General features: G+C 35.6%; 1 protein-coding gene across 4 annotated transcripts in view; it reads right to left on the bottom strand.

Annotated features, from left to right (window-relative positions):
- Window positions 1-2436: 2436 nt before the first annotated feature.
- RAP1A (RAP1A, member of RAS oncogene family) overlaps window positions 2437-13791 on the bottom strand; it is a 49932-nt gene continuing 38577 nt past the window's right edge. For 3 of the 4 annotated variants that reach the window (XM_009215324.4, XM_009215321.4, XM_021926518.2), the window contains 4 exons: window positions 12087-12227; window positions 11069-11212; window positions 6272-6387; window positions 2437-3126 (listed from right to left, as the gene is read on the bottom strand). In XM_009215324.4, the coding sequence (XP_009213588.1) occupies window positions 6301-6387; window positions 11069-11212; window positions 12087-12227 (372 nt within the window). In that variant the 3' untranslated portion in view covers window positions 2437-3126; window positions 6272-6300. Of the gene's footprint in view, window positions 3127-6271; window positions 6388-8630; window positions 8853-11068; window positions 11213-12086; window positions 12228-13791 lie in introns of those variants that run through there. The other variant, XM_021926495.2, reaches the window with a different exon arrangement.

Raw genomic sequence — 13791 nt, 5'->3', positions numbered from 1 at the left:
CATATTTCACCAAAAGTTCTTAATTACCCATGTAGCCACAGTTCGGAAAACTATGGTGTTATTCATATCTTTGATGAACTGTAGTATGTTCCCTGCCCAATTAGATTGTAAACTCTTGAGAGAGTGTCTCTATGCCTCTTTGTGAACCACGCAGTGTTTATGTACTAGGACTTAGTTACTTCAATGCTTATGAAAGTATTAACTGGGCCAGGCGCGGTGGCTCACGCCTGTCATCCCAACACTTTGGGAGGCTGAAGGGGGGGCGGATCACGAAGTCAGGAGTTCAAGGCTGGCCAATATGATGAAACCCTGTCTCTACCAAAAATACAAAAATTAGCTGGGCGTGGTGGTGGGCGCCTGTAATCCCAGCTACTTGGAAGACTGAGGCTGGAGTATAGTTTGAACCCAGGAGGCAGAGGTTGCAATGAGCCGAGACTGAGCCATTGCACTCTAGCCTGGGCAACAAGGCAAGACTCTGTCTCAAAAAAAAAAAAAAAAAAAAAAGTATTAACCAATATTGATGCTCCCCCTGGTGGAGGGTAAGATTACAGCTGGATTGTGTATTTACTGTTAATTTCTAAAAGACAGTTCAGGGATACCAAGCAAACTATGAACTATGGCATCAAGCCTCCTTAATTCTGTGTCACTCATATAACCAAAGTCATTATACTTTAAATAGTCACACATACTAATATGAAATCAGTTTCTAGATATTTATCATTTGACGTTCATACAATATCCTAGAAACTCTTTTTTCAGCTATAAAAATACATTTATTTTCAGATACCCTTCCCTTTGGAACCAAGACTAAGGAGTTCACATTAGGACAATAAAAAAACATACCTATTTCACTTTCTAACAGGATACCTTTTCATCTTGCTCAGCAACCACAGACTTCCTTGCATATCTGACTTCAGCTGGTTCTGCTCTGAATACCACTGTGTGCTAGAAAGGCATTTTTCTTGAAAGTTCCACCTTTAACCCAAGTAGATTGTATAAGATGTGACAAAGGAATCTAATTATCATCTTTCTCCACCACATTCTAAAATAGAAGATACTGAGTTTATGCTACTAGTCAAGCAGACTGAGACTTGGAGTCTTATCAAATGACTTCTATTTAATCTGTTAAATACACAATAGATGTGACAAGGTAGTATTTAGAAAGTTTTACTGGCTGATGAGATGTCTGTCTATGATCTTAAGTTTAAAGAAATGTTTGAGGGGTGTTTTAAAGCAGAATGACTTTAGAGGACCTTAAAATAAAAGATGCCACCCTGGCCTGACAACTGGCCCTAATGCTTCATTAAAGTTCACTCTAGTTTTGGCCCCTCAATCCCAGACATATGCATAATTGGATGAGTAGAAGGGAAATGTTAGGTAACTAAGTGTATTCAAAACTAAAAACAAAAACAAAAACAAGTTTTCAGTTTTTTAAAAACAAAACATTTTCTCAGGTTGGTCAGAGCTTAACACTTGAAACCTGATTTTAAAATTTCAATTTAGTAAGTGACAGGCTGACCACATGCCTGGAAAATCTCAGCAAGACATGAACACTTCTTCATACCTAGTTGCAAAGAGACAGTATCTAGAGATCCCTGAGCAATTACTTAGACTTTCTAGGACTGGTCTCCTCCTTAATATTTGAGGACAAGGCACAGGGTTTCCTAAGCTTGTTTCTTTCCTTTTCCAGAACTTAATAGGCTAACAAGCTTTTTGTTCTATGTCTCTTTATAGAGATTACATAAGCAGTATCACCCTGGGTCCATGTCTTACTTAAGCCCTGTCTTTTGTAAAGACAAAAATAACTGGGAAGGAAAAGAAAAAGCACCGCTATACACGAAGCTAAAATTTTAACTTAGCAATTTCTTCCATATTACTACTACCATACTATTTCATAAGTAGTTTAAGCAAAAGTAACACATTCCTTTTATGTGTTTTAACTTTCCCTCATTTTTCTCAAATTATTCAATCTATTATAAAGCAAGTTTGAAATTTTTCACATAACACTTCATTGGTGGACTCACACCCAACAAATTAACAATGCAAAAGGATTCCCTTGATGAAATTACAAGCTGTGGAAGATCTGAAATAGTAAAAGTTAAACCCTGATACAGTATTAAACTTATCTTTTTATATATAAAAATAATATACAGTGGGATTTTTATTCAATAAGATACAATCTTTAAGATCAAGAGAGAATATACAAAACTATTCTATGTTATCTGATGTATTTTACTGTATAGTAGGAATAAATATATTTAGAACAGAAAGTGCGACGTCTGTTCCTAGAGAAATCACCAGTTACTTAGTATAGTTTAAAGCCAGTGTTCTGCAGATACTAGGCAGAAAGGAGCTACTGTCGCATTTAAAACAATGTGGTCATTATAAAATAAAGGCCTTAAATCTATAAACAATAACAAAAACACACAAACCAAATGAAAATGTACTAAAATTTAATCATCCATAAAAGCTGTAATTTAATCTGACAGTAAAACACAAGAAGCAATATTAGAGTTGGTTTAGTATATTATATATTTTAGCTTTGAAAGCCATAGAAATCAGTTATCCCAGTTTTTTTTCCTATAAAAGACCCATTTTTTCCAAAGCATTATGCACAATTTTAATTAGAATATAATGACAGATGATATTCCATAATTTTTTAAATATAAAATGAAGTCAATGACTCAAAAAAGTTATCTGCTGCAATGAGTTTGAGGGGACATTTCATAATCAATATCATTACAGATATAAAGTATAATGGTTCAACTTTTTAGTGCTTGATAGGGAGGAATCATGATAAAAAGGTCAATATGAAATCATTTGATTATAGTAGCAATATCTAACATTTGAAATGCATCCATGCTCTTTTGTATAATCATATTAGAGTCAAGTATATTTTCACATCTGTTATAACTGCTATTGCAAAGGAGAAATACTATTGTCTTATTTTCCAAGAGATATACACAGAGCAATTTTTTTCTCCAGGGAACTTGTGCAAACCAATATAAGATCTAAATTCTTCACATAATATATAAAACAGGAGAAGCCTCTTCAGATTTTTTTTTTTTTTTGAAGTCTGGAATGCTGGCACTTTCCAATTAGGCAACAGTTCTTCATTCCTGTAATCTAAGACATGGGATATACAGATATACATATATGTATGGTTAATCTCTTGATGTCAGAAAATGGTACTAAACAAGCAGGTATCCAATAAACTAAAGCGATTTCAGCTGATTTTACCTGGAGAACTAAATTATGCTAAACAGCTACAGTAACAGTGCTATTGTAAATTCCCTTTAAAAATGTTTTAAAAAATCAAAAATAGAAGTTCACAAGAGAGGAGTCCATAACTGATCAACTTGAATTATCCTCAGTTATACTTAGTTATACTCAATTATATTTAGTGTTTCCCATTACATCTGACAATCCTGTCTGTACAGAGGAAAACAATGATATTTTTTCTATCTCATTACCGTCTTATTTTTAGTTTCCTTTTTTACTAAAGGACACCTGCCTCCATAAACTTTCCATAAGACATTCTTTATTCAAGCATTTTATGATTAAATATTAGAATTACCATTTTTAATACAGGTCAAGGCAAGGGATGATACAGAAAGAGCTAATCCCCATAGTTTAAATCAAAGTTAAACTATGGGCAGAAGGGCACAAGAATCAAAGTTAGTCTTATTGTCAACAGACAAGAATTAGGTAAAAGGACGAATCCGGATGATGACTATCTCTCAGATGTCTTTAAAACTGGGACATATAAAAAAGAGATTAACATGATTCAATACAATTTTGCCTAAAGGCTATGGACTAGATAAGCTGCCCTCAGGGTTCATGTACTCTTACTAAAAACGTTTATAATTTCTATTTAAATCTATCCTGTATCTCAGTACTTTTAAAAGTACAGGAACAACATGGCACTTCAAGTCTATAATCACAGTAAAATGGATGTAAAGTAGTCTGATTGCTAAGTCACGTATTATTTGGTATTATCAAACATCCACAGAGATCTTGGATGACTTATTAAGTCAACTTTATCACACATCACAGTCTAAGAATTTATGCAAGCAGGACTAAAGTCTTATTCTAGATCTAGGTCAAGATTTATCTTCTCTAAGGTAAAACTCACAAGGGACTGTCACATTGTTGGGTGTGTATAAATGAATTTTAAAAATCATAATAGGCCAGGAGATGGCACCTTTTCCTTTAACAAAAGCTAAAAGGATATTTTGTGAGAACTGAAAATTAAACTAGGGCCAGCCATAGTAATGAGCTGTCAATGAGTCAGTCAACTATAAGAGAGTTAAGTAACATAGTATTTAAGAACTGGAACTGGAATCTTCATTTTCTCTATCTTTGTACCCTTACCTAAACAAACACATACACCAGTAATCTTAATAATCATTTTCAGAGAACTGATAATTTAAAGTTACTGAATCAAGGCCAGGCACTGTGGATCGGATCACCTGAGGTCAGGAGTTTGAGACCAGCCTGGCCAATGTGGTAAAACCCCGTCTCTACTAAAACTATAAAAATTAGCTGGGCATGGTGAAGTCCCAGCTACTCAGGAGGTTGAGGCAGGAGAATCGCTTGAACCCAGGAGGCGGAGGTTGCAGTGAGCAGAGATTGCGCCACTGCACTCCAGCCTGGGTGACAGGGCGAGACTCTGTCTCAAAAAAAGAAAAAAAGTTATTGAATTAAGATTTCACGAAAAGCCTAAAGCAAACATTAGCCAGATACTGTCTTTCCTAAATCTGACTACTGGAGATAATCCCCAGGTCCTTTTCTCCTTTCTGCCCATTTTTCCTGTGAATCTTCATTTAAAAAGGGAGCTATAATTACTCAGGTGTTTTTCCCTTAAGAGAGAGATTCATATCTCTAAGGAAGCACATATTAGTTAATAGGGAGCTCTTAACGGATAATCTACTAAATGGACCGAAGAGACTTACAAGAGTTACTGTAACCAACTCTCCAGTGGGACCAGTTTACTCCGACTGGAGACCAAGTTTAGTAATAATCATGTAATAAGCATCAAATTACGTAATACATCCATTCCATGAAAATAATCTTTTATGGTATTATTTATAGAACTGATGAAGTAGAAACGTTCAGGGGATTTAAATACAAATACAAATTAAAGAAAACAGTCCCCACAGATCCTGGTCTCTCACTTGATAGTCAGCTTAAATGCTGTCATAAATTTCTTTCCAATGGGGTCATTTAGTGGAAACTAAAATGGTAAAGTCAACTAATACTTAGAAGCCTAAATAGAAAACCTTTATTTGAAAGAAGCTGACGCATACCAGAGAGGGAAATGGCTACCAAAATTACACTGATATACCCCCACATATCCCCTGGAATGGGTCAAGTTTAAAAGACTGACAATATCAATTTTGGGGATGATGTAGAACTCAAAAACCGTTGGAGTGTGTGTAAACTGGTACAACCACTTTGAAAACCTTTTTAGCAGTATCTACTATAGCCGTCCATATGTATAGCTTATGATCTGGCCATTCCATTCCTAGATATATACCCAACAGAAATGCATGTACATGTGCACAAAGACATATAGGAATGTGCACAGAATTATTCATACTAATTCCCTCAAAGAAAGAACTTAAATGAACACCAACAGCAGAATACAGAAACACACTTCCAGTACTGTCATGCAATAAAAATAAACTATTGCTACATTTAACATAAATAATTCTCAAAAACATATTTTGGAGTGTAAGAAGCCAGACATAGAAAAATACACTATGTTTTTGTTTATGTAAAGTTCAAAAAGAGGCAAAACTAATCCATGGAGTTAGAAATCAGGGCAGAGTTTTAATTTAATTTGGAGGAGGGAGACTCCTGTTGTTGTATATGGGTGTGTTCACTTTGGGATAATTCACCAAATGTGCACTTACATCTTTTTATTTCAGAGCAACTACTGTTTCACTTCAATTCAGAATGAATTTGGGAGTCATCTAGGAAGGCGTTGTATTCATTCAACCACTATTTTTTAATACCCAACTCTGTATCAGGCACTGGGGACACAGTGGCAAGGAAAAACAGACATGGTCCTTGCTGCCAGAGAGCTTAGAATCTAAAAGCGACAGGGCAAGTTATCCAAAAGATGACTGTACCTACAAGTTATATATCACATTTACAAGTTACAGACACTTAGGAATACCATAACAGATGAAATGGAAAGTAGCTAAAGTCTGGAAAACACCAAAATAAGAAGACGAGAAAGGCACTTCTGCTTTTAGCATCTTACCTGGCTCAGAGCTGCTGCTGACTATGGGCCTAGAGCAGCAGACATGATTTCTTTTTAGGCTTCTTCTTTTCCACTGGTGTTTTCCTATTTATCTGTCTGACCAGGTCATAAAATATCTAAGTAAAAACAAGAAAAAAAGTACTTACTCGACCAACTTTTGAGACTTTGTTCCACAAAACAACTCTGGTAGGTACTATTCTGGTCTTAGATATGTATTCTGCTTCTTTCTTTGAAAGTCAGATTTGTTAGAAGGCTCTGACTTTCAATCAGGGTAAAAAGCAGGACTTACCTATTTATAATGAAGGAAATGCCCTTGCTCCTAGATATTCGACATCAAATCAAGAAAAAGAACTGGTAGTAAAAAATAGTGAAAACTCCAAACCTACAGAAAAGTTGCAAAAATAGTACCAACAACTTCGTATATTCTTCCCAGATTCACCAATTCGTAACATTTTGCCACTTTTACTTCACACACACACACACACACTTTCTGAATCATCTGAGAGTAGACCTTAACTATTAAGTCCTTAATAGTTAAATTGTTCCTAAGAACAAGGATATTCTCTTACATAAACACATTATAGTTATTACACTTAAGACATTTAAGGATTGACATATTATTTTGTATAACTACACAGCAAATTCCAATTTTGTGTCAATTGCCCCAATAATGTACTTTATAGTAACTTTCCCCTCCAAGGACAAGATCCATTCAGGATCACACACTGCATTTTATTTCCTCTCACTTTAGTTTTTAAAAATCTGGAAGAGTTCCTTGGCCTTTGCCTTTCAGGACATTGTCATTTCTGAAAAATAAAGGCTAGTAACTTCCCTCAATTTGGGCTTATCTGAGATTTTCTCGTGATTAGATTCAGGTTATACATTTCTGTCTAAAATAGGACAGAAGAGATACTGTCCCCCTTTCAAGATATCACATGCAGAGGCACATGATTTTTGTCTTTTTTTATGTTAATTTTGGTTAAAGCAAAAAATATTCAGAAAAAGTCTGCTAATCCTTGATTTGAAGTAACAAATATTTGTGGGTTTTAGTTTGTTTGTTTTGTTTTGAGACAGAGTCTTACTCTGTCACCCAGGCTGGAGTGCTGTGGCACAATCTCGGCTCACTGCAACCTCCACTTCCCAGGCTCAAGCGATCCTTCCATCTCAGCCTCCTGAACAGCTGGGAACTACAGGCGTGCGCCACCACACCCAGCTAATTTTTCTTTTTCGTAGAGACAAGGGTTTTGCAATGTTGCCCAGACTGGTCTCAAACATCTGAGGTCAAGTGATCTGGCTGTCTCGGCCTCCCAAAGTGCCAGGATTTTAGATGTGAGCCACTGTGCCCAGCCCAAATAATATTTGTTAATAAATCCTGTGGATTCATTTTTGGATGAAAAGTGCAGTGTCAAAGACAAAAATACAATGCTACTTATCTCATAAAAGCAGATTATTTTAACTCTGATGCGAAAGTATTAAAACATGAAATAGATAAGCTTTGCTATGAAATACAACACTTACTAATGATTTGGAATAAAAACAAATATCATAGAAGTCCCTTATTGATACTAACCTGGAATAAATAGTTCTTTGCAGAAATATATTAAAAAATGGACTGGCTTTAAGGAGCATCTCAGGGACAACTGGCAAAATCTGAATATATACCAAACACAGACTGTGTCATCAATTTTTAGGATTCTAATCATTGTGCTGTGGTTGTGTAAGACAATGTCTTTGATCTGAGGATACATACACTAAAATATTTAGGGGTAAAGAAGTGTAATTTCTGTAAACAAGTGGCAAAATTTTAATAATGGGTGAATCTGATGAAGGGTGAACAAATTCTTTTTTATTGTTCTTATATCTTTTGAGTACATTTTAAGAGTAAAATATTTTTAAATTATCAATCTACATGTATTTTAAGATAGATGGTAAATAATTATATTTCTTTAAAATGATAATTGCCTATTTACTTTTTTAAATGGTCCAGACTACAAGACTAAATTAACTGTTAAAAAGAAAAAAAACCTGAATGATTTATCCAAAAGCTATAAAAGTGACTCATTTAAATTCTTTTCTTTCTGCTCCATTCTTCCCACTCCCATCCTCTTCAAATCATTTAACTGTTATCTTATTTCTAAAAGAAGTCTGAAAACAGAATTTATAAACAAAATTGTAGTTTCTGTTTTACAACTCCAAAGTCCAAGTTGTTTCAAAACTCTGAAAACTTCAAGAACTCAATGTGCTTAAGCCACAAATGAGCTTTTATTAGTTCCCTACACTCAATGCATAAGCTATAAGATAAAAAATTAATAAAAGTAAACTAAAACAGTAAGTTAATAAAAATTACAAGTAGTTTCTATTTCAGTTTCTTCATACTAGCCAGTTTCTGGTTTCTGGTACTATACAGAAAGGTAACTAATGTTTGTAGTATTATTCTAAATTATTTCTTTGGAAAACATTGCCTACCTCACAGCAGCAGATGGTTCAGTGATGAGGGCAAGTTCGAACTATAATATTTGGTTAGAAATGCTGAAAGGCCCCAGCCTAGGTTCTTCCTCATCTCTCTGAACTATAGAAAAATCTAAAGGGAACACAGAATAGAGTTTCTCAATCCCTCTCCCATTCCTAAATTGGGATGTCTTGATTCCAATTACTATTCCAGCCTCAGCAAAGAACAATTAATTCTTGATTAAGACTACTGTGATTCTGGTATAGCCATATACTACTTTAAAACATTGCAAAGTGGTGTGAATAAGAGTTATTTTTATATGTGTATGTATGTGTATATATATATATGAATGAATGAATTAGGGGGCTCTTCAGCCAAGTAGTATGTCCTTGTGTCTGTTTTCAAATTTAAGGCCAAGAGGTGAATTTTTGAAAGTATCTCTCTATAATTCAGGCATTCAAAAATCACAAAAAAATTTACAAGGCAAAAGTTGTGTGAGGAACTATTAACTATCAAAGAAATCCTGTAGCTGGATTATCAGGTTATAATGAGAAAAATATTAAAAGAAACTAAAATTATCTGCTCCATTCTCCCCACTCAAGAATTGAACATAAAGTTTGTATGTTTTCCAAAAAGTAAAGATTCTTGAGATGGCTAATGCATTTCATTTTATGGTTTTTCTGTTTGTTTTTATAAACCCTTGTTTATAAACTCTCTGCTTTAACAAGACTGCTATGAAAAAGTATCTCTGCTGCATTGGAAACTAATCCAGAGGAAGTTTAATAGCGTGCAGGAAGGTTTAACAGCATGTAGGTTCTCACAAACATGTAGTGCACTGTCCTCTGGCTCCCAAAGGGAGAAGTCCTATGCACTGGACCCAGGCCCAACCCAGCCCCACCGGAGCCTGGAGCCTGACAAACTTGGTTGGTGGGTCCCACGGAGGTAAGGACAAGGACAGCAAGGAACCACATCCCTTAAGGCCAATTATCTTGTAGATAGTGACCTCACATCACTGTTCTGCTAGCCAAACACATTCACCACTTCTAACACATTCTTTATCAAAATCACTTTTTTTCTTTAATTATTGCTGAAAGACTTGTTCCCCCAGTAGGATGCAAACTTCTTCAGGGCAGGAATAGTGTCTGTCTGACTATTACCTGGGGGCCTGACACAGGGCCAGACACATAATAGTCAATAAATATTTGCTGAGTAAATACAATTTATAAATTTCCTGTTTCTATGTACTTGTTAAAAATTGTTTCACATAAAAAAGCAAGCTTGGGCATTCTTGATTATCTGTAAAATACAGAAGCCGACGCAAGCTTAATTTTTTTTTTTACCTGCCAGGTGTTTAAAGTAACCTGGTCATTTTTAAAAGTCAGATAATAGTCTCTAAGCATAATATTAGTCAAGAAAAAGTGGCCAGCAGAACCACAGGTCAGAGAGAACAGCAAGCAAAAACAGAGGATTCATAACTTAACCCACTCTCACTCTCACTCTCACCTATGTAGTTAAGTGATCTGAATTCTGACTGATTACCTGTAATGCTACAAATGGCAAATGCAAGGGCAGGAAAGACACCCACTCTGTTTTGTTTTTATTTTTTTTAAAAGGCTTATGGTAAAGTTAACAAAAGCAAGGGAACTTTTTAAGGTTGATTGGTGGGGACAGTTGGAAATTGCACTAAATTTTTAGGGGCCCAGTAAACTAGCAAACTGTTGGCCCTTTACACCCAGGCATGCAGCTTATTTGCTAAGTATTCTTGTCCACAGCTATGTTTTCAAGATAGTGGAGTGCTTAACTCAGTGACCCCACCCCCATGCCCCGCACAAAAGCCTTGTGCATCAGCTGTATCAGGCCTAAAGGACTGAGTGAATTCCAGGTACATGTCCATACTCACACAGATTACCCACTTATGAGTCATGCACCAAAGGTGAGGTAAGACTCAGAACATTATTCTGTGATATCCATGAAAACATATTATTTTCCAACTTGACTTTACAACCTATTTTATGCATTTGGATAAATAATTATTACAATATAAGGGTGATGTAATAATTTTTACACACCACTTTATCGCATATCACTTAGAGGCTTAGCAGGATTTTATACACATTCTTTCATTTTAGCTTCCTCTTTTACAATAAGGTAAATTTAAGTATCCTCATACAGCCATCAAAGTGACCTTATGTAAGCTAAAAAATATAGTTTCTAGGAATTAGTGTTTCCTATAAAATGACAGAATCAAGATTGCTTAAAAGATAAAAAATGCTTCTTAAAAGTTTGGCTGTTAACTTAAAGCAAACTAAAAAGGCACTTGTTTGTGCTGCCCAGCAATTGTAGGTTACCTCATTAACATTGATCTTTGACTTTGCAGAAGATTCTAAAAAGGCACAGTTACACCACTGTCTTGCTAAATTCTGGCCCTGTTCTTTGCCAACTACTCGCTCATCTTCCAGGTCACATTTATTGCCAACCAAAATCATTGGAACCTGTGGGAAGAAAAAAACATAAAATGAACAATAACATACTTATTACTTAGCCTTTTAAAAAAATAAATAAGCAATTATCTGCCACCAACTAAAATGCATTAGTTGGGACTGCAAGCTTCATCAAGTACTAACAAAAAGTGTATGTTGAGGGGAAGAGGTGAAGGAAGGAGGAAGAGACCAAAAAAATAAAAAATAAAAAAAATGGAAGAGATCCCACTACATAGATACACTAAATTATTTTAAGACTATAATGCTGTCCAGGTGCAATGGTTCATGCCTGTAATCCCAGGGAGGCTGAGGCAGGAGAATTTCTTAAGCTCAGGAGCCTGAGACAAGCCTGGGTAACATAGTGAGACCTGGTCTCTACTAAAAAATTCAAAAACAATCAGCCAGGCAGGATGGCACACACCTGTAGTCCCAACTACTCAGGGGGTTGAGGTGGGAAGATCACTTGAGCCCAGGAGGTAGACTGTAATGTGTGAATTATGCCAAAGAAATTTTAGAAATAAAAATATACCACTATGGATCTTAATAATGTTCTTTGAACACTGTTTCTGACACAACTACCATCTTTCAAAGCTCAACTTAGTTCCTACTTCTATGAAGTATTCTTTGGCTCCTCTTTTTCCCCTACTGCACTTTTTAACCTGTAGCACAATGAGTACTTTATTACACATGTTCTCATTTTCTAAACATCTCACCACATAATTTCGAGGTTAATTTTGAAAGTTAAATTTTTTTTTTTTGGTCACAGGGGCTCTTTCAGGCATGTGGCAGGTAGCTTCCAAATCCTCTACTGATAGAGAAAACAGGCACTTTTTTATTTGGCCACAGCGAGATGGCATAACACCTAACAGAGAAAAAAAATACTTACATCTTCCGTGTCCTTAACCCGTAAAATCTGTTCCCTCAGGTCCTGTAAGTCATTAAACGTGGACTGAGCTGTAATAGAATATACTAGTGCAAAACCTTGGCCATTCTTCATATACAAATCCCTCATCGCTGTAAATTGCTCCTATGATTAAAAAATATGCAATTATAAATATATGAATTTTTTGAATGTATACTGGAACAATTCAAAACAGCATACGTACAAGTGAGCAACTACATTTTTTATTACTTGCTATCCTAACAGAAAACAAAACTTAACATAGTTTCCAGCAACTCTGAGGTGACTAGAAACAATGACAGTAAACTGTAGAATTAAAAAGGAATTCTTAACCACTTTAATTTGCTTTTGTGTGATTTAGAACTGTATATAATTTTTTAGAAACAGATCTTAATTTTGATCCTAAATAATTTTATTTGCAAATTTATGACACAACTACTGCCTAGGTGCTAACAATCTGAGGTATAAGCCCAATACTGAACTATGACTTAATCATCCAGCATCAATATCTCTACTGGCAGATTTTATCATCTTTCTTTTACTATTCCCATGGCATAGCAAGATTTTTATCATCTTGACAGTCAATAAACTCTTTTTATAAGCACTTGTTAATGGTCAGGGGCAATGACTCACATCTGTAATCCCAACACTCTGGAAGGCCAAGGCAGGTGGATCAATCACCCCAGGTCAGGAGTTAGAGACTAGCCTGGCCAACATGGTGAAACCCCGCCTCTACTAAAAATACAAAACTAGCTGGGCGTAGTGGTGCACGCCTATAGTCCCAGCTACTCAGTAGGCTGAGGCAGGAGAATCACTTGAACCCAGGAGGCAGAGGTTGCAGTGAGCCAAGATCATAACACTGCACTCAAGCCTGGGCAACAAGAGTGAAACTCTGTCTCGGGGAAAAAAAAAAAAAGAGCTTGTTCATGTATTTTCATTTTCCACTTTGTGAGAATAGTGCAATGACATATACCTTTCAGTTAAATTTACTAATTGTTAACATTTAGTCACTGAGCTTTAGTCATGCCAAATTAAAATTATTTAATTTTAAACTTCCTTTTATCTGGTGACAATCATTACTGCATTTGTAACTACAGAGGTTAATACAAGACAAAATCTTATTTTAGAAAAGTTTTAGTGTTTTATATATATTATTTTAAAAGCACATATGGTAGAATATTAAAAATGTATACATCTTAGGTCTTTATATTAAGTAACTACACATTTTGGATCTTTTTACCTTTGGATGCATTAAACAGAAAAGACAAATCCACAAGGTTTCTTAAGCTTGTTGCTGCCTTGGCTTCCTTGCTCCCCATGACCATTACACCTCTATTTTGTCTACTACATCTAAAATAGTTCTGGTTGTTCTACCCTGGCTGACATACTCTTTCTTGTATTCCAGGGAGTTAGCTATGCTACCACTCAACCATTTCTCCAGCTTCAAATTCGTCTATGGTCTGCCACAGGAATATGGCTGAGCTTCCTATACTGCTGCCAGTGTATTTTCTGGGAAAGATGTAAAAACTGGGAGTTTCCTGGATTTTTCACTGATAAGGTTTGCAACAGGCAACCTAAGTTCTGAAAATCCAATTTAAGAAAAGTCCTTACAGAACTGCTGTGGTTGGTGTCCCCTCCTATTGAGAATGCCAACCTCCTTCTTAAGGACAGTCTACAAGTTTCATCCATT

Source organism: Papio anubis, chromosome 1, assembly GCF_008728515.1.
Source record: "Papio anubis isolate 15944 chromosome 1, Panubis1.0, whole genome shotgun sequence".
Taxonomy (NCBI): Eukaryota; Metazoa; Chordata; class Mammalia; order Primates; family Cercopithecidae; genus Papio; species Papio anubis.
Note: the sequence above shows the minus strand (reverse complement) of the source record. Positions and strands in the feature narration are given on the sequence as shown.